At 52.2% G+C, this 24,298-nt stretch overlaps 1 protein-coding gene across 1 annotated transcript in view; it reads left to right on the forward strand.

Annotated features, from left to right (window-relative positions):
- The window catches only part of SLX9 (SLX9 ribosome biogenesis factor), a 46,714-nt gene extending 29,193 nt beyond the window's left edge, over window positions 1-17,521 (forward strand). The window contains exons 3-6 of the mRNA XM_034065538.1: window positions 5,568-5,636; window positions 10,068-10,221; window positions 14,296-14,364; window positions 16,872-17,521. Coding sequence (XP_033921429.1) covers window positions 5,568-5,636; window positions 10,068-10,221; window positions 14,296-14,364; window positions 16,872-16,998 — 419 coding nt within the window. The 3' untranslated portion in view covers window positions 16,999-17,521. The remainder of the gene's footprint in view (window positions 1-5,567; window positions 5,637-10,067; window positions 10,222-14,295; window positions 14,365-16,871) is intronic.
- The last annotated feature ends 6,777 nt before the right edge of the window (window positions 17,522-24,298 follow it).

The raw sequence follows: 24,298 nt of genomic DNA on the forward strand, positions 1-24,298 counted from the left end.
AAACATGATGGGGTATTTCTCCCTCTGGCCCCACAGTGTTTGTACCCTTGTGTGTTTCATGGGGAAGATAATGCCTGAAACAAGTTGACCTTCTAACAGCAAAAGATAATGTTTCCCAGGGAAGAGCCTGCATCCTGCAGATAAGATGAGCTCCTTGTGAGAGCCACGGATTGTCCATCAGGAGGCTCACAGTGGTTTCTGGGATCTCTCTGTGCCATGAAGTGGCAATATCAAGCATCTGCCTCAGACAAGGCATATCACCATCCTTGTGGCACCCTTGGGTTCCCTGGGACATGTCACCTCTTTCTGCCTTGGTTATGGAAATAACCTTCCAGCTGCAAAAGTGGCTGTAGGAACAGTGACACACGAGCATCCTTTGTGTGCCTGTGTCAGCCTCCATGCTGGACTGGGCACATGGTGAAACCAGAGACTTCTGCAGAGTGAAAAACACCGGGGGCAGAGGAAGAGAAGGGACCTTTACTTCTTGGCAGGGACTGAGTGTGCCTGAGGCACTGCAGCCATTGCTTGGGAGGACAGACTGTGGCATTGCCTTTCACAGGTTGCTGTGCAGATTGTGGCTTCCCCATCACCTCCTGAGGGAGCTGCTCCCGCTCCATGTGGCATGTCACTTGTGTGCCCATGCAGCTAACTGGAGATGAGCCTTGGCTCTTGTGCAGAGGGAGGTTTTGTGCTGTAGCTGCTCAGAGCCTGGGGATGTTTACCAGGCCTGACACAGGCATGACCCTGGTGTGAGGACATGAGTCACATCACTCCGATGGGAAGCTGGGCTTGGGAGTAGACTCTGCTTCAAAGAGCATGGGGGTCTGGGAGGGCTGAGAAGGCAGATCCCCCTTTAAACAGGATGCCTTCCTCAGAGGGGCAGGAGGAAAGCCTACATGTTGGTGTAAGGATTAAGCGTGAACAAAAATAATGTAGCTTGTTTTGGAACACAGAAAGCAACTGCTGTATCCATGGTGAAACGTGCTCTGTCCCAGAGGGGCTGTCATCTTCTCTTCCAGCACTGGTGGCAGGGCTTGGACTGGGTGAAGCCTCAACACTGCTATCCCATGGGCTCTTGTTCACAAAGCTGTCTCCAGGGGCTCCTATAAGAGCAAGGGGGAGGAAAAAGGCCATAGATCCACCCCCTGTTCCTGTCCTTGCCACCTCCCACTGGTGATTTGGATTCCCTGGACACTTGTGCATCAGTGGGAAGTGGAGCTGGAGTCACTTGGCTGGGAGCTGGGAGCAGGGCAGAGCACCGGCTCTGCTGCAGGGCATCCACAGGACCTTCTGCCTGGCCTGTGTTGTCCCTCAGCCTTCTTCCCAGAGGAAAAAGACCTGGCACAGGGTGCCCAGAGAAGCTGTGGCTGCCCCATCCCTGGCAGTGCTCAAGGCCAGGTTGGACACAGGGGCTTGGAGCAGCTGCTCCAGTGGAAGGGGTCCCTGCCTGTGGCAGGGGTTGGAGATGGAGGAGCTTTAAGGTCCCTTCCAGCCCAAACCATTCCATGGTTCTATGATTCTATGCCCTTCAGTGGTTGTGCACTGGCATCTCTCAGGTCGCACCATGGCTGTGATCACCCCAGGAGCCTGTGGCTCCCATTTCTTAGGCTCTTTCAGTGGGAAAAGGTATCAGACAATTCACAAGTGACACAGTCTGATTGCAGCCAACCAAAGATAACCCCAAACACACCCAATCTGCTTTGGGACATCCTCTTTGTATTTCTTCAGTGAGCTCACCCCACAGCTGTAGGCATATGCTCCTTTTTGCTGCTGTTAAACTGAGGCTAAAATTAACACAGCTGTTGTTATTTAACTTCAATTTAACTACTCTCTTAAGCCAAAATATTATGTTTCGAGCAGCAACAGCTTTCCTGACATGTCATCGGAGTTCTGGGAATAATACTTAATACTATGTGCTATTTCTTAATAGCTCATACCAATGTGGGGACTTGATGCTTCACTGCAGCCTTGCCCAGGGCTGAAGGACCCTCCTCTGTACATGTAGCATTGCACAGGCACAGGTTTCTTTGCTGCTTCTGCTCATAGGTGATACTTCTGTCCATGGCTAAGTCATCAGTGTGGTTTCCTGGAATGGGAAGCCTGTTTTCACCCTCCTGCTTGGGGACTCAAATAGTGGGATCTTGGGACTTAGGAAAGCCTGAAGTGTTATGGCTTTAATGCAGTCTGGCTTCTTTCTGAGTGCCTAGAAAGGGTCAAATGAGGAATTCTGAGGTCACAGAAGTCCTTTATGAAAGGCAGTCATATATATATATATATATGTATATAAAAATATGGAGAATTTCTGTTTCTCAGTCTAAGATGTCCTTTACCAAATAAAACCCCTCAACCTCTTTGCCCTACTCCAAACCCCAAACCTACAGGTCCCCCAGGAAAGCAGGATCCTGACACCTGGGGGGTGCTATCAAACACTTGATGTGTAGGAGGCAAAAAACCTCTTGCCTTTTATCATCTGTTTATGGTTGAGATGTTTTGTATGGTGCAGATCAGAGGGAAGTAAAAACACATCCTTGCCAAGAGGAGTAATTGTCACGTTTACAGGATGTGAATTGCCCTCCGCTGGTGCAGGAGGGGTTCGCTCACCTTTCCTCCTGTTAAATTACATGGGGGATGGTTGGAGGGGGGGAACCCAAACCCTGGTGGTTTCACAGGGAAATAATTAAGCTGGAGCTGCGGCCTGGCTTTGATCTCAGTGGTGCTTGCAAGCTAAATGGAAGTAAGACTACCTTGGGGACAGCCCGTGCTGTTATTTAACTACCTAACTCTGCCTTCGCTGCTCTCCACTGGGTTTCCAGGGGCTTTGGCACTCGGCATCCTCACTGGAAGCTGCCAAACACAACGTTGGCACCTTTCAGCAGCAGAACAGCCTCTGCTGAGGTAGGTGGGGTACATGGAGGTGTCTGGGGAGAGGGCAGAAAGTGGCCTCCCCACATCCCCCTGGTGATGTGCTGCTGCCAGCCTGGCTGCCGGCCACCAGTCCTGGCCTGCAGCAAGCCTGGGCTCCTGCCAAGGAAACAGCTTTTGTGTTGCCTTAAATATTCTGCTGCTGTTTGGGAGGAAAGATAAAGAAAAGGGGGAAAATCCCCTCGGTGTGAGTTGTTGTTGGTGCTGGACTGGCCAGCTGGCTGCCTGCTGGATTTAGTCATCTGCACCAGCAAATCCCACTGAGCACCCTTTGCCCAGGGGGTAAGAAGTGTGTTGTCAGATCAGGGGGCACATCTCCCAGCTGGAAGCTGGGCAGGCTCAGGCAGCCCTTCAGAGAGCATCGGGCAGGGTTTGTGTTCTGGGCTCTGGTGATTCATCTGCTTTTTATCCCCAAAACCACAGCAATGTGGGGTGATCACATTCTTCCCTGTGAGGGTGCTGAGGCGCTGGCACAGGGTGCCCAGAGAAGCTGTGGCTGCCCCATCCCTGGCAGTGCTCAAGGCCAGGTTGGACACAGGGGCTTGGAGCAGCTGCTCCAGTGGAAGGTGTCCCTGCCTGTGGCAGGGGTTGGAGATGGATGAGCTTTAAGGTCCCTTCCAACCCAAACCAGTCTGGGATTCTCTTTGAGGTCCCTTCCAACCCAGACCATTCCAAGGTTCTATGATTCTATGAACTGGGAGCTGGTTATTGGAACATGCGGTTAGGTGTTTGAGCATCTCCTTTGATACTGCAGCGAACAGATTGAGGAAGTTTGCCCTTAACACGATGAGATGTTTGTGTCTGTTATTGCCTGGTCCTATGGAAGAGCAGGGCTGTTCTGCTGGCCTGTGTGTAGCAGGGTTCCTGTGCATTGGGGCTTTATGCAGGAGATGGAAAAATGAATGGCAGCATCAGTCACATGCAAACCCTGCCAAGGCATCCCTGAGCCTTCTAAGTTAATGATGGGTTTATTTCTCAGTTCTTGGGTGCATTGACTGTAGTAATGTGTTCTTCTGGAACTCGAGGCAGTGAAACTGCAGCTTCATTCTCTGTGCCCTCTAGAAACTCATAGAGTCAGAATCCCAGCCTGGTTTGTGTTGGAAGGCACCTTAAAGCTCATTCAGCTCCAACCCCTGCCATGGGCAGGGACACCTTCCACTGGAGCAGGGTGCTCCAAGGCCCATCCAACCTGGCATGGTTCAGGACATGGTTGTGGGTTATGAAGAAGTCCTTCCATCCCCAGCAGGCTTGTTCTGATCTGAAGCCACTGAAATGACTGAGTTATGGTATTGCTTCTGTTTAAATCACTTTGAAAGGTTCACAGCTTCAGAGCTGGCCACAATAAGTCGTTTTCAGAGTTGCATTCAAACCCTTTCTCCTGGTTCTTTTGGGGGAGAAAATGAGTATTTCATTTGTTTTCCAGGCTTAAGGGCAGAGGAGGGGTCTGTAGGGAGCCTGTTCCTCCACTGGCATTCCTGTAGCAGTATTCCCAGCACATTTCAGCAGAGAAGTTGACTAAAGTCAATTTTGGTTTAAACACCAGAGATAAGATAACATTTTATAGTGTCTGCAGCGGAACCCTGGTAAATCTGTTTGTGACATGACTTGGTGCTGGATCTCAGCCATCAACAGCTGGGTTCAGATACTATGTTTGGTTATAGTAGGCTGCCTACTGTAACCTGCTTGAAAAGCTGTTTGTAATGGGCTGTTCCTTAGGGCTGCCTCAACATCTGGGTGCTTCAGACCCTTTGCAGTCCTTCCCCTGCCTGACACGTGCTGTCCAGCAGGCACTGAGGCTGTTGCTCAGGCAGGGGGATGCCAGTAGCCATGTCAGGTCATCATTCCCCCTCCTACATGGAATCATAGAATAGTCAGGGTTGGAAAGGACCTTAAGCTCATCCAGTTCCAACCCCCTGCCATGGGCAGGGACATCTCACACTAAACCATGGCACCCAAGGCTCTGTCCAACCTGGTCTTGAGCACTGCCAGGGATGGAGCATTCACAACCTCCCTGGGCAACCCATTCCAGTGCCTCACCACCCTCACAGTAAAGAATTTCTTCCTTATATCCAATCTAAACTTCCCCTGTTTAAGTGTCAACCTGTTACCCCTTGTCCTGTCACTACAGCCCCTAATGAAGAGTCCCTCACCAGCATCCCTATAGGCCCCCTTCAGATACTGGGAGGCTGCTCTGAGGTCTCCCTGCAGCCGTCTCCAGGCTGAACAGCCCCAACATCTGCATGTCTACAGTCCATGTTTTCCTCCTTCTTAGCCTTATCAGCCTGAGTGTTTTCAGATAAAACTTGCTTCTTGCTCCCAGTTATGTGACTTGTCGGTCTTCCCATCCCTTCAGAAGAAACACCAGCTCCCAGCCCATGTTAATGCAGAACACGAGGCAAGGATGTCTTAGAAAGCTTACCTCAAAGAGCTGCTTGATCTGATGTACTTTCCCATTCCTTATTTCTGTGCTGACAGCAAGGTGGGTCTCATTGTTCAGGTAGAAGTTGAGGTGTAGCTGCCTGCTTGCAGCCTGCCCAACCTGCCAGCAAGTTCAGAAGCATGCAGGGTTGAATGGTGCCTTTGGGAAGAGCCCAGCCCTGAATCAGTGTGCAGAAGCTATGCCTCATGTCTCTCTTCTCTTCTAGGTCTAGAAGAAAAACCAGTTCTTTCCAAAAAGGAGAAGATGAAGCTGAGGAAGGAAAGATGGCTACAGAGTAAGTACTTTAGAACACAGTGCTGCCACAGGCATCACAGTGTGGGGCTGTTGGAGCTCTCTGTGTGGGGTTTGGGTGGCAGTGTGGGGCAGTGCTCCTCAGGACCCTTCACATCTGCCCCATAGCCCATAGGGTAAAACACTCCCAGCTGTTGTTTAGCCATTGAGATTGAGTCATTGCCCCAAATCTTCCTCTATGTGTAATATAAGGGACTACATAAAGCCTTTATTTACCCAGACAGGACACTGTGCATGCATAGGTTTAGCATGTTTCTCTACCTTTAAAAGTTCTGGTACAGATATGAGTAGCTGTGTAGTGGAGCTCCCCATCCCCAAGGAGCCATGGGGATGGGAGGAGAGCCTGGAGCTGAGCCCCACCAGCTAATCCAAGCCTCTGTGGTGGAAGCCTGCAATGGGCCCTCCAGCCCTTCTGTAAGGGAAGTCTCTGGACACTGTTGTCTGTGTTACTGCTCTTTCCCATGTGTCACAGGTCAGTGAACCCACTGACCAGTCAGTCTGGCTGTGAAATATGAGCTAAACAAAAGCAGCCCACAGCAGAAATGTTTGTGTTTCCTGTGGGAAGCGTCTGTGCTTCAAGTATCCCAGCACAGTAAAAGACGATGCTGTGCTACCCATTGCAGCAGAGGGATTCCTCTTGCCACCTGGAGCTGTTCTTGGGACAGGTTTTTTGCCTTAACACCTTCTTGGTCAACAGATTTGCTGCCAGACTCTGTTTGGGACTGAGATGTGGCTCTGTGCCACACCATATGCTCTCTGCTTCCGAGGTCTGAGCTCAAGTCCATCAACCTGTGATTTCACCAGTTGCTGTGAAGTTATCTCTGTCTCCTCTTAAATAAGAAGGGGATCATTTAACACCATGAGTGTGAAGGAAACCTCCTCCTCCTCCCTGTCACCAACCAACAATGAACACCTTTGTCATCTGCAACCCTTGGTGTCCCTGTTGGACACAGAGCATAGGCAGCTGTGCTAGTCCTAATGCCTGACCTGCCACCTGCAGTTGTGATGCTCCTAAGAGGAGAGGGCTGCTGGAGCATAGCTGAGCTTTCCCCCCCCATAGCAGGGCTGGTACCAGGTGCCAAGGGGGAAGCCATGTCCTAAGCAGCATTTTATGAAGGAATCCTGAGTAAAAAGGGCACATGGGGCTTGTGTCATCTGCAAGAAACAGAGGGAGTGAGGTGGCAGTGCTGCTCCCATAGGAAAAGCCCAGGAGCAGGATACCTGCACTTCTCCACATATGCCTTTGTAGTATCAGTCTATCTCACGATGATGTATGTTATTTTGTCCTTGCTGTGGCCTCTTTCCTCCTCTCTTGGCTCTAAAATCACTAAGCTGAGGGAATACAAAGGAAATGCAGAGGCTTTGCTTTGAGAACTCCAAGATGGAAAAACTTCAGACCAAGTTATCTCTGTTTTAGAAGATACTAGGTGTTAGAAGTGCTTTACAGACACAGAACTACTTAAATTGCTGCTCCCTTAACTCCCCCTCTAAACCATGGCCAGTTAGTTGGCAAATCCTAGCATTCCCTGGCAAATGCTTTGTTAAGGGTAGCAAATACCCGTGGATTTGTGTAGGTAAAGTCAGGAAGGGTTAGTACCAGGTGTGCAGCTTGTTACTGAGGAAAATGGAATAGCTGGAAAGAGCCTAGGTGCACATCATTAAAGAAACTGATATTATTAGCTGATGAAATGAACTGGGATTTCCAGAAATGGAGATATTTCAATGAAATTTGGCATTCTAACACTATGACCTTAAAGAGATGGAGTCAACTGAAAAGCATTGCTCTTTGTTGGATGCAGATCACTCTGCCAACTCTCTGTGGCCTTTGCCACCCCAAAAGAGAGCCCAGCTTCAACGGGAGGAGATGGACGTGTAGGAAAACATCCCTGTTTCCCTAAATCTTCCATAGAGTTTGTTGTTTCTTCTTGTCCCAGAGCTGCTTTTGCGCCACTGGATGCCAAGACCCTGGGAACTAAAGTTCAGCCCAGTAGTGCAAATGCAAGACTTGGAGGTTTCTCCCATTCCAATAACTAATCTCAGGAGAGACACGAGAGGGGGAAAGGGATTTGTAATGCTTCAGCCATTAGAAGTATGCACATTTAAAAATACATCTATCTCACGGCTCCTGGGACAAACAAGACTTCATAGGAAAAGAATTTGGGATGTTTGCGCAGAATCAGGTGTCTGAAGATTTTGAGCCCATACTGTTTATGAGAGCAGGGAAGGAGTCGGCTTCCTAAAGCCAGACCAAAAAAAGAAGTGCTGCAGAGCAGAAGGCTGAGCTCTTGGCAGGGATTGCTGCGAGGAGAAGCGTTTGCACTATGGGTTGTCACAAATGGCAGGAACAGCAAAATCGTGCTTCATGAAAGCCGCTGCTCTACAACACAGCCAGGCTGGGGAGTGAACAAGACAAAAGGGCAGTAAAGGAGCTGGTTGGGTTTCAGGTTCTGCTTGCTTAAACGTGGGCAGCAGGGTTAGACCCAGACTTGCAGGGTCTGTGAGTGGAACCAGCTGCTTTCATGTTCCCACCAGATACCTGTGCCCATTGGTCCTGCTGCTGCAGCCATGCTGTGTTGGAAGCTGTTGCCTCCCTGTGTCACCAGCTTGGCCCCATGGCCACTGGCACTGTGCTCCACCATAGAACCAACCAGGCTGGAAAAGCCCTTTAAGCTCACCCAGTCCAACCATTCCCAGCCCTGCCAAGGCCACCACTGCCCCATGGCACTGAGGCCTCGTCTCCACGCTGTGTGAACACTTGCAGGGCCGGTGCCTGCAGCCCTGCCCTGGGCAGCCTGTTCCAATGCCTGAGCACCCTGTGGGGCAGGAATTGTTCCTCAGCTCCATCTAAACCTGCCCTGGTGCAGCTTGAAGCCGTTTCCTCTTGTCCCATCCCTTGTTCCTTGGGAGCAGAGACCAGGACTAGCTCAGCATTGAGGCTCATCCTTGCATTACACTTGTCCAAGACAGTAAGCAGAAGCCAGCTCTTCTGCTGCAGCCTCTGCTGGATGCACATGGAAAAGGTAGAGTTCTCCATCTTGTATCCCTTGTACTTCTGGGTGTCAAGGCAATGCAGTGGGTTTCCAGGCCTGCTGATCACCTACCAGAAGGAAGAGGAGCTCATGGATCCCACTGAGCATTGACTGTTTCTGAGGGCATCATCAAGGCTCTTCTTGGAGCATCTCAGCGAAGACTTAGAGCCGCTCCAGTGCCTAAAGGGGCTGCAGGAAAGCTGGAGAGGGGCTTGGGACAAGGGATGTAGGGACAGGCCAAGGGGAATGGCTTGAACCTGCCAGAACAGGGGAGACTGAGCTGAGCTCTGAGGCAGAAGCTGTTCCCTGTGAGGGTGCTGAGGCGCTGGCACAGGGTGCCCAGAGAAGCTGTGGCTGCCCCATCCCTGGCAGTGCTCAAGGCCAGGTTGGACACAGGGGCTTGGAGCAGCTGCTCCAGTGGAAGGGGTCCCTGCCTGTGGCAGGGGTTGGAACTGGAGGAGCTTTGAGGTCCCTTCCAACACAAACCAGTCTGTGGTTCTGTGATCGTGGAGCTCAGCTGGTGGCTTGCAGCAGTGCTGGGCTGTTGTGGGCTGTCTTAGAGCAGAACATGTTCTGCTGGAGCTCAGCCTGGAGGCTGCTGGCTCTGTAGGGCTTGGGCAGCTGCAGGACCTGTATCTGCAGCAGGGAGCCTCAAGACCTGAGACAGAAGCTTATGGGTTTAGTGCTCACCTCCCATGGCTGGGAAGGGACATTGCTGTAACATGTGGAGAGCCGTATGTGCCCACAGCCATGCTCAGAGCTCTTGCAGGGGACTGGTGAGCATGGTCTGCAGGGACAGCCAGCAGCCTCTATGTCTGCAGTTGATGCAGTGCTTTTCTAAGGGCCCAGTTCCTCCAGCATCTGACTGCTTGAGCTCCACCTTGAGCCATGAAAGTGAGACCTTGACTTGCTCCAAACCAAGTGAACAACTTCAGTGAACTCCATCTCCTCTGCCTGTGCTGGGAGACCATTGTGTGGTGCCAGCAGCAAAGCAGAGACGGGACTGTGAGTTCAGCACTGCATGTGCAGCTCTTTGGTTTGTCCCTTCCCCTCTTGTTTCTCTCTCCTAATTCCATGCAAGGTGTCAGCGTGGTTTTGTCCACCCCACAACTATTGCACCGTGTCACTGTGTGCAAGGGATGGAAACAGACAAAATCCAGCTGGGAATTTCACTTCCCATGCACATGTCACTACAGACATATAGTTAGAAGCAAGCACAAGGGAAGGAATTACCCAGCTGCATTATTCTTCAGTCTTTCCCTGGGTTAAATGAATCCTGGCTTGTTTTTCTGTTGGGGGTGAAGCAGCCGATTAATTCCTTAGCTCAAGGGTTATCTCTTGCAAACGCTTCCCCTTCCTCCCCTAATGTCCTGTTTCTGCTTCAGAAATAGAGAGTGTGAAGTTAGCCAAGCAGAAGCAGAAGGCCGAAGCGAAGCGGAAGGCAACCCCGGTGGTGGGAGACATGCAGCCCCTGATGGAAGCCCTGCCTGAGCTCTCTGACCTGACCACCAGTGGCAGGGGCAGGAAGCCACCCAAGAGGTATGTGCCATTTAGGGATGGGCTGTGTGTTTCCCTTCTCCTTGCAGGATGGAGTGTCCTTCAGCTTGGCTGGTTGCTGCAGCCAGGGCAAGCTCAGTGCCAATGGTCAAGGGAACAGGCCTTGTTATAAAAGCCATTTCACCCCTTTCCATGCTTCACTTGCTGCAAGGAAAAAGCTGAAATGTGTCTTGTGAATCTACAGCTAAAAGCAGAGTTGTACTGCTCAGGGACGGCTTGGCAGAACTTCCAGCCTTGCTTCTGTGGCAGTTCAAGCCCTTTGAGCAGAGATTAACACTCTGGCCAGACTCCTTGTTCACTCTGTTGGCTTGCAGGGTGATCCTGGACGAGAATAGAAAGATGGTGTTTCTGTTCCCTTTCTTCTACTGGAAGAGAAGGGCTATTTCTGATCTCTAACACCCACATGTCAGCCATCCCAGCCAGCTGCAGGGTGGGTTCTGGCTGCCCTTATGTTTTCTCTTTTTTAGTCATGGAATGGTTTGTGTTGGAAGGGACCTTAAAGCTCCTCCAGCTCCAACCCCTGCCACAGGCAGGGACCCCTTCCACTAGAGCAGCTGCTCCAAGCCCCTGTGTCCAACCTGGCCTTGAGCACTGCCAGGGATGGGGCAGCCACAGCTTCTCTGGGCACCCTGTGCCAGCGCCTCAGCAGCCTCACAGGGAACACCTTCTGCCTAAGAGCTCAGCTCAGTCTCCCCTGTTCTGGCAGGTTCAAGCCATTCCCCTTGGCCTGTCCCTACAGGCCCTTGTCCCAAGCCCCTCTCCAGCTTTCCTGCAGCCCCTTTAGGCACTGGAGCTGCTCTCAGGTCTCCCCTTCAGGAGCCTTCTCTTGTCCAGGCTGCCCCAGCCCAGCTCTCAGCCTGTCTGCAGTGCTCTGCCTCACCATCCAGTCAGTGTTAGAGCAGCTTTTCCATCTCCTAGTGCACAATGCAAGTGCTCTGTGTGCCACACAATCCCATGTACCTCATTCCCACTTGCTCACTAGGGTTGGAACTAGAACCTTGTTTTGACGTTAATAAGCAAGCATTTGGCTTAGAGAGCAGCCAAGAAAAAGGCTGTCTGGCAAAACATCCGCTGCTTTGCTTGTAGGTCCAGGCTGGAGATGCCAGGATCCTTCCTGTGACTTGCTCAGTTCCCCAACAATGAACTCTAACCCAGGTGGGGCTGCGACCTGCAGAGCATGGCTGAGTTAGCAGCTTCCTGAGCCACTCCTCAGACACACAGCAGCTCTGAACCTTGCATCTAAACATGGGAAAATATTTCCTTCCTTAACATGGCTTTCCATTCTTTGAATAGCATTTTTCCCTTTCTGCAGCCCTTCAGTCTGCCTGAGCCCTCTCTTCCAGTGGGAACGAGCAGCAGAAGTGCACGCAGAGGTTGGTTGGATGGAGTTCTGGGCCAGGGCACAGCCTGAGCCTAAAGAGGTGGCTTTGCCCTCTTTCTGTGGCCATGTGCCACAACCACATGTGGCCTCTGACTCCAGGTGGTGATCAGAAGTCATTCCCCTTCATCATTCCAGTCCCCTTGTTGCCTGAGCCTCTCCTGTCTAGGATAGTGGCTTGCTCCAAGTACATTTAGGGGAAGGAGGACAGGTAGGGTCCTTCCTTTGGGAATTCCTTTTCTGAGTGGTTGCTTCATGCAGTACAAAATACCCTGTGGCTGCAGTTCAGGACCAGCTCACAAGGCAGAGTAGAGCTGGAAAGACTCAGAGCCGGCTGACAAGGATGACAGTGCAGGATCTGACACAGTTTGGTGTGACTGAATGAGCTGGGGAGTCCTCAGCCCAGCCAGGAGATAGAGGCAAAGAGCTTGGGAATGTAATAGTCTGGTGTATCAAGTGTGATGTGGTTGGGAAGTAACTTGTTCATCTTCTTTTCCAATATGAGAAATAAAGCCCAGGGAATATAGCTAGCAAGGAGGCAAGCAGAAGTCTCAGTGCTCTGCAGAGCTCCTTGCTGCAGGATGTGGTGGCTGAGGGAAGCCTGTGATGAACCTGACATGATGAACCAGTGAGGATTGCTCCATGGAAGGTCACTGCATGTCTATGAAATGCATCTGGAACAAGCTTCAGGTGGTGGAAAGGGTGCAGCTATTTGCTTGCCTTGGTCTTATCTGTGTCTGTCCATCTGCAGCAGGATGCTTCGAGGCAGAACACTGGCCAAACCAGTCCTTCCAGCTCTCCTCTTCTGTAGTACCCTTCATGGCAGAGGATGTGTGGCACATTTGGAAGCGTTCAGTGCTCTTGCATGGATCTCCAGCCTGCCATCCTCAGAGCAGCTCTCCAGAAACAGACCTGCTGTGGGAGCCCTTCTCTCCCTTTGGAAGCCTGAGCTCAGGCTCTGGCTCTGGTTTCAGTCTGGCTGTCTAGGAAGCCCAGTGGGCCTGTGGTACAACACAAGAGAGAAGCCCAGCCCTGACTGAGAACTTCAGGACTGCCCATCACCAGTTGATGTGGGCACAGTGGAGGTGGCAGATTGGCATTGCCTGTGGCATGCCTACCAAAGAGTAGCCCTTGGTACACAGAGGAGGTATGGGGCTGTTCTTCCCCCTTTGCTGGCTTCCTGGACTGCATGAGGATGAGAGTGCATCGGCGTTTGAGATAATCAGAGGAGGCTTTTATAGGATTTGAATCATTACATAAATGCAGGGTAATACTCTGGTGATTTGTCAGCATTATTAATAAAAGATTAGATTCTCCAGGAATTTGATCTCCTGCTGGGTAAGAGAGCATTACAGTGAAGGTTTTATTCTGTTTTATAATGAATGAAGGCAATGAAGTGTAATGAAACAGGGCTACTAACATGGTCCAAGTGAAAGGCAGCATCCTGGTGGCTTGGTGGGGGTATTCAGGCAGAGCCTTTTGAACCTGCTAGACCAGTGAGGCAGAGCTCTTGAGTGGAACTGGAAAGCCTTCAAGAAGGGACTGTCATGGTGACTATGGGTTGCCATCCAGCTGGAGAAGGGATTTCTCTGTGCTTCTGGGAGGCATTGCAGGCAAACTGGGACAGGCTGTTCTTGTGCTGAGCAGTTAATGGACATGAGGACAGCAGAGATGCTTCCTGCTCCTTCTGTGTCTTGCAGTCCCAGTGGGCACAGCAGTGTGATGGGAGCTGCTCAAACCCCTGGAGCTCTGTGTGCTCTTGTTCCCTGTGAGCACTCAGGCAATGCCAAGGTCACCTCAAGGGCTCTGAAGGGTACAGGAGCAGCATGATTTGCCCTTTCCTGCACAGGCTCTGTGCTGCTCACCCTGGCTGACATCCATTTCTCTGGATGGGAAGGGAGCTTTGAGGCTGGGACACACTGTGCTGGGCTGAGGGTCATCTGCCTGGGCTCGTATGAGACACTTATACATGGCATCTAGATTGGAGAGGCCTGGGTTTGATGTATGGACACTGGCACAGGGTGCCCAGAGAAGCTGTGGCTGCCCCATCCCTGGCAGTGCTCAAGGCCAGGTTGGACACAGGGGCTTGGAGCAGCTGCTCCAGTGGAAGGGGTCCCTGCCTGTGGCAGGGGTTGGAGCTGGATGAGCTTTAAGGTCCCTTCCAACACAAACCAGGCTGGGTTTCTATGATCCTATGATCTTAAATGTGACAGCTGATACCCCAGTGGTCCCACTGAAGCAGGGCTGGAAGTTTCTTCTTGCTGAGCAACTGTGGCACTGTGTATACCTGATGTGTGCCAATGCTGGCGCTCTGCAGTGCTAGCAGGGAACATGAGACGTACAGAGGTGGTGAGGGGAAGTTCAATGGCATCTTTTCTCTAAGCAACAGTATCAGTTTGACCTGGAGGTTAGTGATAAGCAGAAAGCGATCCGGGCACAGAGAGCTAATGACCAGGGCTAGGAGTAAGTGATCTGATTTTACTTTACCTCCTGCCTGCTCAGTCCTGACTCCTAAGTTGTGGTCGATCTGTGTCAATCTCCATTACTGGCTGCCTAGTGAAGTAATTGCCTTTCAGGACAATTTCCATACAGGACAATCCCCAGACTCTTCCCATCTCCACAGCAATTGCTAACCTAACATTCTTCTGTAGCACTCACTTGGTTTGTTCTTTCCACAGCCACGTGAAAGCCAAGGCAGTGCCAGCAGACTTCTGTCTGATGAATCAAGCTCAGAAGTGCCAGCTCTTGTAAGTACCCTGTCAGTAGTGTCCAGTCCCTGCTGAGCATTATGGAATGGTTGAGACTGGAAAGGACCTGTCGAGGACATCGGGTCTAATCCCCTTGCCCACCAGGGTCATGTAGAGCTCATGGTCCAGGTCTACACTCACACCTCTTGAATATCTCCAAGGATGGAGATCACACAACCTCTCTAGGCAACCAGTTCCAGTGTTTCAGGCTTGCAGCCCTGAAGACCTTAGAAGAGGTGACAGCTTTGGTTTTTGAACCCCTTTCCATGTTGCAGGATGTTTGTGGGTGTCCTTCTGGCTTAGTCTCTATTAGACTTGGTCAGTTCTAAATGGATTCAGCCTGTTTCTGCTTCAGTCTCATGTAAAACTTAAGCTAAGGGAGCAGCAGAAGCTGCACTTGCTTCTTTCAGTGTTCACTTTCACTCTCTCAGGAAAAGAAAGTGATGGCTGGGGCCTCCTGGGTATGGGCTGTCAGGACAAACCCCCCCAGCTGTCTTGTTCCTCCTGGCCACAGTTGTAAGTTCTGTCTGTACCAAGTCAGTATGTCAGTGCTGTGCCCTCTGCGTGGCACAGACAATGTGGTTATCAGGCCAGTGGTGCATCCCTTGCCTTGGCTTGCTGAGTTGGAGCTGCAATATCCAGCTGTGGATGAGTCTTATGACACCAGGCCCACGTAGCTCTAGCTGATACCACTCAGGAAAGCCTCCTGTGGTGGTGCTCCTGGAACTCTGCACAGCATCAGGAGCTACAGCTGATCTGGGATGCTGACTGACATGTCCCTTAGGAGTACAGCTGGCCATTGGTATCTGCCAAACCTTTTCTTCTATAATATACCACTAAATGCTTTGGAAAGACTCCTGGACTTGGTCTGGCAACTCCTTATTCCACTGTATAATCTGCTGAATATCCTATACTGGCATCATACTGGCTTCATTTCCCCTCAGCACAGCACCCCTGGGGCTGGGCACTGGGACCTGGCAGTGTTTGCTTTCTGTGGGCCTTGTTTCTAAGAATTCTGTCAGGTTTGAGCCATTCAACTTCAAACTGAGACTGTGGGGAACAGCCTCCAGACCCCAGCACTGCTCTCCATCCAGCACACTCTCTGAATACCCTTCTCTGTGTAGAGCTGGGCAGTGCCAATCCTGGGCTGCTTTTCTTGTTCAGTTCTGCCTTTCTGGATGAGTCCTTCCTTGGCTTCTTGCAGAAACCCAAGGGTCATGGCCTTGAGTGTCACCAGTGGGTCTCACTGTGCCAGGACTTACGGGTGAGGAACACTGCTTGAGGAGGGACTGGTATTAGGGGGCCTATAAGGATGCTGGGGAGGGACTCTTCATTAGGGACTCTATTGATAGGACAAGGGGTAACGGGTTACAACTTAAACAGGGGAAGTTTAGATTGGATCTAAGGAGGAAGATCTTTACTGTGAGGGTGTTGAGGCACTGGAATGGGTTGCCCAGGAAGCTGTGAATGCTCCATCCCTGGCAGTGTTCAAGGCCAGGCTGGACAGAGCCTTGGGTGCCATGGTTTAGTGTGAGGTGTCCCTGCCCATGGCAGGGGGGTTGGAACTGGATGATCTTAAGGTCCTTTCCAACCTTGACTATTCCATGATTCTATACAGATCTGCAATAGAATAGGCAACCACCACAACCTTTTGTCTCAGCAAGATGGTCCCTTGTGTGCCCTCCTCCTCTCCTCCACACAGAATGGGGCAGAGGGACTGAGTATCCTACCGGAGTGATCTGGGAAGTCTGTGCTGCTTGGGAGGGCAAAAACTGGGAGGAAGGTCTTGAGTTTGCTTTCCCAGGATGTTAGGTAGGACTGGAGGTTCCCTGAGCCTCACCTCACTGCCCCAACTGCCCCAACCTGAGTGTCAGGTTTGGCTTCTCTCTGTGTTCCAATGACAGGGGCAGGGCTGGTGTTGAAGGGAATGAACTTAGCTCCAAGCTGGAGAGCACACTGCTGATCCACAGCAACCCCTGAGGATATGGAGCTGGGTACCTGCCTGGTGGGCTGTGAGAGGGAGATGGGAGGCTGCAGTGGATGTGCCTTACTGGTTTATGCACTCGCACTCTGTTCTTACTCCTCCCTGCTTGCTTGCTTTTTAAGGCAAGGCCATTTCCCCAGCAACCAGCCATTGACCAAGCATGCAGAGGCAGTTCTGTCGTGCTGCTCCCATGGTGGCTCACTTAGTGTTGCAAACAGTGTTACCCAGCCTCTTGTTCCTGATTTACTAGGGAAAAGCTCTAAAACCCATCATTTCTAAGTGATGCTGGACACTGCTGGGATTGTTTCTGTCTTTGTGGCATGAGATCAAGTCTCTGGCTCCTGGGAAGCTGGCAGCAATTTGAGCTTTGCCCTTGGGTAAATGGGCTTTATTTCTTGCACTGTTTCTTTCCGAGGTGGTTCTGACTCTACAGAAGCCCACTGCTTTATGAGTGCTGCTCTTACCTGCTCGGTTCCTTGTGCATGAGGCACTCAGCACTTGTGTGTTCTTTCTCTTTCCTCAGGGAGGAAGAAGTGGCTCGGTTTCAGGAGGTCATCGCCAATCCCAGCTACAGAGCCAACCCCCTCCTGGCCGTCAGTGAGCATCTCTCCAAGAGGCTGAGGCAGGAGGAAGGAGGTAAACCCCTCTAGAGTGTTAAGCTGGGACCAAACGTGCACACTGGAGCTGGTGCGAGGGCTTCAGGCTGCAAAGGAGCACATCACTAACGTGACCTCTCAGCCACTTCAGTCCCTGGAAGCAGCCCAGCAGATTATTAAATCCAACAGCCCTGCTTTCTGTCTGCAGGAATAATGCAGTTCTCTCCTGACAGGGGCAGCTGCTCCTTGGCAAGCAGCCTGCAGAGAGCAGGGTGATCTGTGAGATCTTTGTGCAGGCATAAAGCTCCCTGCAAAGCATCTTGACACCTCTTTCTCTTGTAGCAGGCACAATGTCTTCAGTTGTGCCACTGGCAACCTGTCTGGTTTCTGTCATCTCCCTCCCCTTTCTGACACCTCTGACAAGAGGGTCTCTAATGCTCTGTTGAGATGGTTCAAGACCCCCAGTCCTTGAGCCCAGAAGGCTGTTGGAGATCTGTGTAAAGACCAATGCTGCTGTTCAGATACATTGTTTCATGGGAGAACTTTAGCTTGGGAATAAACACACTTTCACACAACACTCAGATTGTCTTGTTTTGGTAAATGCTAATAGAAATATGAACTTGTTTCCACCACTGGTAAAATGACTTAACAGAATATCTCCTGTCCATGTGTACAGTGAAGCACCACACTGCTGCTGCAGAGGAACTAGAAGCCATGTGAAATCATTGCAGATCACATCTAACTCATTGACTTGCTTCCTGTGGGTGATGCTGATCCCTTTTGGCTTGGGTTGTGTTCCCTGCTCGGCCTGCCCTATAGGAAGCATCCCAAAACGTGTCCTGGCTGCAGGCTGTGGGCTTCAGCTGGTCATATCCATGGGTGGCTTTGGGAAAGGTGAGGCTTTTCCTTCTTCCAAACACCGAATTTCACAAAACTCCAGTGCATTTTCATGGGGACAGCTGAAGGCAGCACCATTCCCTATTGGAGATGATCCCAATCTGACACCCCAAAATGTCAGTGCTGTCTTTTGTGAACCATACAAAAGTTTTCCGATGCTTCTTAACCTTGGAAGAACAGCCAACTGAGGAACATCTGAAACCTGAAAGAACATGGAAGCTGGAGCTGACCATTATCCAAGTTAGTGCCTAAGAACAGCTTCAATGAGAGCAGGAGGCACCTTGATCACACCCATCTCTTGGGTCACTATTCATGCTCCTTTTTCTCCCTTTAGGCTGGCAGAGGCCACATAGAGGAGCTGGCTATGTCCCATCTTCCACCCTGTTGCTCTCAGGCTGGCATCCTTTATGGGAGGTTGGAACTGGATGATCTTAAGGTCCTTTCCAACCTAAACCTTCCCGTGATTCTGTGGTCCTCAGAGCTGGGAAGCAAACACTGCTGTGCTGGAATTCCCTGCAGGACCCAGGCTCGGGACAGCAGGGGGTTGTGGTTGGGTCAGACATCTCCCAGTATCTCCCCACCTCCTGGCTGGTTCCTGCTTGCTCCCTTACCACTATCTGCTTGTGTTTCTTTGAGGCCATGTTGGATCTTGACATCTGAACGTCAGCCCCAGCTTGCCCTGCTCATGTTATGGAGGTTGGGCACTGCACTGGAGAGGAGAGCCTTGGATGGCATTGTGCACTAAGGGCACCTCCTGCAGCTGCTGTTGCTGCCAGTGGCTCCCAGCAGCCCAGGATATGACTAAAACTTGGACCAAGTGAAGGTTTTCTCCCTACACCTGATCCTTATCCCTTTATCTACTTGTCTCCTGAGAAAGGCACCATCCTTGTGCTTAAATTGAGGGGAGGTGAGAGCTGAAGAAGGTGAAGACATCCAAGCACGAAGGAGGATGAAGTTTGCTCCTCTTGTTAACGAACAGCACACTCAGGGATGGAGAAGTGCACCTGGAGGGCAGGAGGCAGAGAAGGCAGCTTGCAGGGCATGGTGGAGAGCTTGTGCTGCTTGTTCTCTGGTCTTCGCAGGTTTCTCATTGTCTTGTGGTTTCCAAAACCCCCTCCTAGGTTGTGTGGAGTGGGTGGGATTGTGTCCCTCCCTCAGAGCTGCGTGTGGTACATCATGAGTGTGCTCTGCAGGGATCAGCCACAGGGCTGACTGCATTTGACAAGCACCAGTTTCCTGGGGACCATCTGTTTTCCACAGAGCAAGAGCAGCCTTTCAGGCCTCCGGAGAGCTGGATTGTCCCACACACCTCTGCTCCAGACCAGTGTCTTCTTAGTAACCTTCCCTAGGGTGATAACAAACACCAGCTCCTGCCTTCCTGGACCACTTAGTTCTCTGTTCACAGTCTTAGAGTGGAAGCAATGCCTGGATGGGCTGGATTGCAATGTTAGGGGAAATACTGAGCTGGTAGAAGGGCCATGTATAGTTAGGATCTAGGGTAGATGTTGCTGTGGGTTATGTGCCGAGAGATGGGAGAGGGCTGGAGCAGCTCTGCTCTGGAGCCAGGCTGGGAGAGCTGGGCTGGAGCAGCCTGGACAAGAGAAGGCTCCTGAAGGGGAGACCTGAGAGCAGCTCCAGTGCCTAAAGGGGCTGCAGGAAAGCTGGAGAGGGGCTTGGGACAAGGGATGTAGGGACAGGCCAAGGGGAATGGCTTGAACCTGCCAGAACAGGGGAGACTGAGCTGAGCTCTGAGGCAGAAGCTGTTCCCTGTGAGGGTGCTGAGGCGCTGGCACAGGGTGCCCAGAGAAGCTGTGGCTGCCCCATCCCTGACAGTGTTGGATGGGGCTTAGGGACCTGTAAAAGCAGGTCTGGATGAATCCCAGACTGGTTTGAGTTGGAAGGGACCTTAAGTTCCAACCCCTGCCACAGGCAGGGACACCTTCCACTGGAGCAGCTGCTCCAAGCCCCTGTGTCCAACCTGGCCTTGAGCACTGCCAGGGATGGGGCAGCCACAGCTTCTCTGGGCACCCTGTGCCAGCGCCTCAGCACCCTCACAGGGAACAGCTTCTGCCTTATCTCCAACCTGAGCTTCCCCTGTTTCAGTCTGAACCCATCACCCCTTGTCCTGTCACTGCAGTCCCTGATGAAGAGCCCCTCTCTGGCATCCAGCACTCAGCTTTTTTCTGGCTCCAGTCCTATGTCTTCAAACCCCTGGGAGCCAACAGAGTTGAAACCTCCAGATCTGGGCAGCAGAAGGGTGACTGAGCACAGGGAGGTGTTGAGCTCGCCAACCCCTCCTGGTCCAGCTGGAAGCTGGTGGCCCTTCATCTCCATGCCCAGCATCACTTGGCTGTGTCTGGCTCTTACCCCTCTGTTTGAAAACGTTGATCTCCTGTGTCCTGAGCTGCAGTTAAACACAGGATCGTTTGAAGCCACCGTTCCCAGGCTGCTGCAGGCAGCTCCTGCCCCCCCAGCCTACCAGTTGAGCAAAGGACTTGGAATCTGCCAGGAAACAGGCGTCTGCAGCACTGAGTCGCCCTCGCACTTGGCGCTGGTTCAGGGGATGGAAGCCTTCGTGCCAGCTCTGCCGGTTCTGTGTGTGAGATAGCAGGTTGGGGAAAAACAGCTCCAAGGAGTGCTTGTGCCAGAGGGGAGGGCAGAGCCTCCCCAGGCTGCTCTGCGCTCAGAGCACTGAGCACCGATCTGCTGTTCACAGCTCCTTCCTTCCTCAGTGGTGGCTCTGCCTTTGAGGGCTGTTCCCAGCAGAAGCTGGGGTATCCTTGTCCATCTGGTGGGATCCGTGGGTATTTCCTGCTCCACACAAAGCACCCGCAGCAGCAGTGGGTGGATGGGGATTCTCCTCTCGCAGCAGCTCAGGGGAAGTCTTTGGTTTGCAGGTTGCAAAGGGAGAGGTGTCTATAGCAGCTCTTGCAGCTCCTGTTTCTCCTCGGTTCTGTGTGTGCCGAAGCAGAGCTTGCAGCAGGGCAGCAGCGTGTCTCACATCAGCACAGTGACTCACAGGCCTGGCTCCAGCCTGTGCTCTAACCCAAGGAAGTCCCTGTGTGAGTCTGTAACTGCGGCTCCTTCCTTCCGCTCCCTGCTTTCTCTGCCCTGGAAAGTTTTCCTTACAGCCCTTGTTCGAGTCAGTTCCCCCATCCCTTCCCATATGGAAAATAGGACTGAGGCCAGGTCAGAGCACTTCTGTTCTGCTTTCCTTCTTACAAGGCCAAGGTTCTGCCCCAGGGCTGGAGGAGACTGGATGGAGCAGCCTGAGGAGATGGACTTGGGGATGTTGGTCAATGAGAAGCTCTCCATAACCTGACTTCAGTGAGTGCTTGAGCCCAGAACCCCCATGTGCTGGGCTGCACCCCCAGAGCGTGAGCAGCAGCTCAGGGAGGGGATCCTGCCCCTCTGCTGTGCTCTGGGGAGACCCCCCCTGCAGCCCTGATCCAGCTCTGGGGCAGCAGCACAAGAGGGACCTGGAGCTTCTGGGGAGGAAGCCATGGAGATGCTGTGAGTGCTCATCCTCCCTCACCTCGTGTATCACCAGGATGGGTGTGAGCAGGAGCTGAATCATACCCCAGGCCACAGGAGCATCTGCCTGGGACCCCGCTGGCTGTCACTCAGCCTGGGCATGGCTGTTCTTGCTGCAGTGGGGTCCTGGTCATAGTATCCCAGCCTGGTTTGGATTGGAAGGGACTTAAAGCTCATCCAGTTCCAATTCTGCTTCCTAAGAGCTCAGCTCAGTCTCCCCTGTTCTGGCAGGTTCAAGCCCTTCCCCTTGGCCTGTCCCTACAGGCCCTTGTCCCAAGCCCCTCTCCAGCTTTCCTGCAGCCCCTTTAGGCACTGGAGCTGCTCTCAGGTCTCCCCTTCAGGAGCCTTCTCTTGTCCAGGCTGCCCCAGCCCAGCTCTCTCAGCCTGGCTCCAGAGCAGAGCTGCTCCAGCCCTCTGCCCATTCAGGATCTGGATGCCACCACTGCAGCCACTGGCCGGGACCCCTGTGGTACCATGGGGGACAAGAGTGGCTCCCCACACGTGCAGGGCTGATGAGCCCCAGGGAGCAGATCCAGGCAGCCCTGTACGGTAATGGGAGCAGTTCATGCACACAGGGTTCACACAGGGTCACCAACACACCCTGTCTGGCACGGAATGCTGATCGTTAGAGCAGAGAGAAACCCTGGCATTATGTTTTATGCATCCTGCTTGGAAGCAAGTGATCTGGAAAATCTCGGAGCGCTGGGATGCAAAGGTCTACATCTTAACGATGCTCCTGGCAAGGCTCATCTGTGTTCCCACTCTTTAACAGCTTCCTCATAAGGAATCACTCAACTTGGTGAAGGACAAAAGCCACCACATTGATCCCAGCCCTGCTGCTTGGACAGCAGAGCCCCATCAGCAGCATCACTCTAGATACTGGTCTCAGTTTGGGTTGCTGGAGCTTCTGCACCCAGTGAGGTGACTGGACCACAGAGCTGAACGTTGCAACCCCGGATGCTCAGGGACCAGCTTCACGGACCAAAAGGCAACCATTCATTTTGGCATGGTTTGGGATCCACTTCCTTCAGCCTTTAATGTATTTTTCTGCCATCTGTAAATCATATCACCCTCAGATCTTTGTTTCTAACGTTGTTACATCAGTTTGTGTTTAGGAACTGTAACCTACTTCAACACCTCATTTCCTTTGTGCATGGAGGCAGTGCTTTTTCACATGAGCCCTGATCATTGCTATGCACCAGAACCAGCACTGCTCATTGCCTCCCTTTGCCACTGTGCACAACGAGGGCAGGAGGGACATCCAAGAGGCTTCATGGAAACAGAGGTTTCATGGTCAACCATCTGCCTGTGACCAAGCTGCTGGTGTCCCGGTCCCTGCTGCTGCACTGAGGGGATGCTGCTTCCATCCTGGATCACAGCTCCCGACGGGTGATGGCTGACCAGGATTAAACTGCTCAACACAAAGCCAGGTTTAACACTTCCCATTGAAGCAAGCCATGGTTCAGAGAGGGTCAGCAGCCACCCATATAGTTACCACTGTGCCATAGCTGGGAAGTGTTAGCATTACAGGGCATGGTTTTACCTTGCAGGCAAATGGTAAGCATGGAGATAAAGGTGATCCAATTAAGCAGGCTTGATGTGGATTTCCAAGCAGCATGTGGCAATGCTCTTAAGCACGTAAAGAATGCCCCAAAGCTCTTAAAGAAAGTGAGCTGCTGTGGGGTGAGAGATGCAGGCCTCCTGGCATTAGTAACTGCTGGAAGGTCAGGGAGCGAAGAGCAGCACTGAGTGTCAAGAGTCTGCCCCATCCTGCACCCTGCTGAGCACCCAGGTCACAGCAGGGTGATGGCAGGAGGCCACCAAGGGCAGTGGGAGCAGCAGGGAAAGGGTGCCACAAACAGGCTGTGATGAAACCATCGCTTCAGGGCAGGGATGGGAGGGTTTGGGCTCAGGGCAAAGGCTCAGTGAGGTGGTGGCTCACCTTGTGCAGCCCTGGGTGACAGGAGGAGCTGCTTGTGCCCCATCCCATCTCCTCCCAGCAGCTCAGGTTTGCATGCAGGTGTATGTGCTGAGGTTCCTGCTATGGCTGCAGGAGCAGGGCCTGGGTTAGTTTCACATGTACCCATGCTGTAGATAAAGAGCAAAAGAAGGTTTGGAGCACCCTGCTCTAGGGGAAGGGGTCCCTGCCTGTGACAGGGGGTTGGGACTGGATGAGCTTTAAGGTCCCTTCCACCCAAACCATTCCATGGTTCTGTGATTCCTGTGGTTTAATCCAGTGTGGATTCTCCTCACAAGTAAGCAAGCTGCAGCCTGGGAGATGGAGAGCAAGGTGTCTGTGAGGCATCCGCAGGCATCTATGAGGCTGCTGTAGCTGTTTGCTGGGCTGCCCCACGAGCGTGTGGGATGCAGTGTGCTGTGGAGGATGCTGGCAGCACAAAGAGCAGCGTGCAGCACCTCATTCACTGCGTGTTCCCAGGACACTTAGTTTCAGTGGCACAAGTAGGAGAGGAAGCTGAGACAAAGCAATATCCCAAACAGGAAGCTGCTGGGAAGGGAACAAATGTCAGGGCCCTTGTAGGTGAAGGCAGATGATGCCAGGATGTCCTCACAGGGGAAGGAGATGGAGGAAGTGATAACAGCCCCAGCACTCATACCCCTTTGACCCACGCTCATGGCCAGATGGACGGCAGGAGGTGCCACGAGGACAGACTGAAAACCTCATATTCAGTTGAACATGCAGATGTTTACCCAGCTCTAGCAGGCACTGGGATGGGGCTGCAGCAGATCCATGCTTCCCAGAGCCTGGCCGGTGTTTGATGGGTTTATGAGTGCGTCAGTGACGCCACGGCCCCAGAGATGAGGCTGGAAGAGCCAGGCCAAGGAGATGGGAGTGTTTGCAGCTATTCTGGATATATTTCATCTGAATGTGTTTACAGCCAACTTGGACCCGTTAATCTGCTCA

The sequence above is a fragment of the Melopsittacus undulatus genome, chromosome 8 (assembly GCF_012275295.1).
Source record: "Melopsittacus undulatus isolate bMelUnd1 chromosome 8, bMelUnd1.mat.Z, whole genome shotgun sequence".
NCBI lineage: Eukaryota > Metazoa > Chordata > Aves > Psittaciformes > Psittaculidae > Melopsittacus > Melopsittacus undulatus.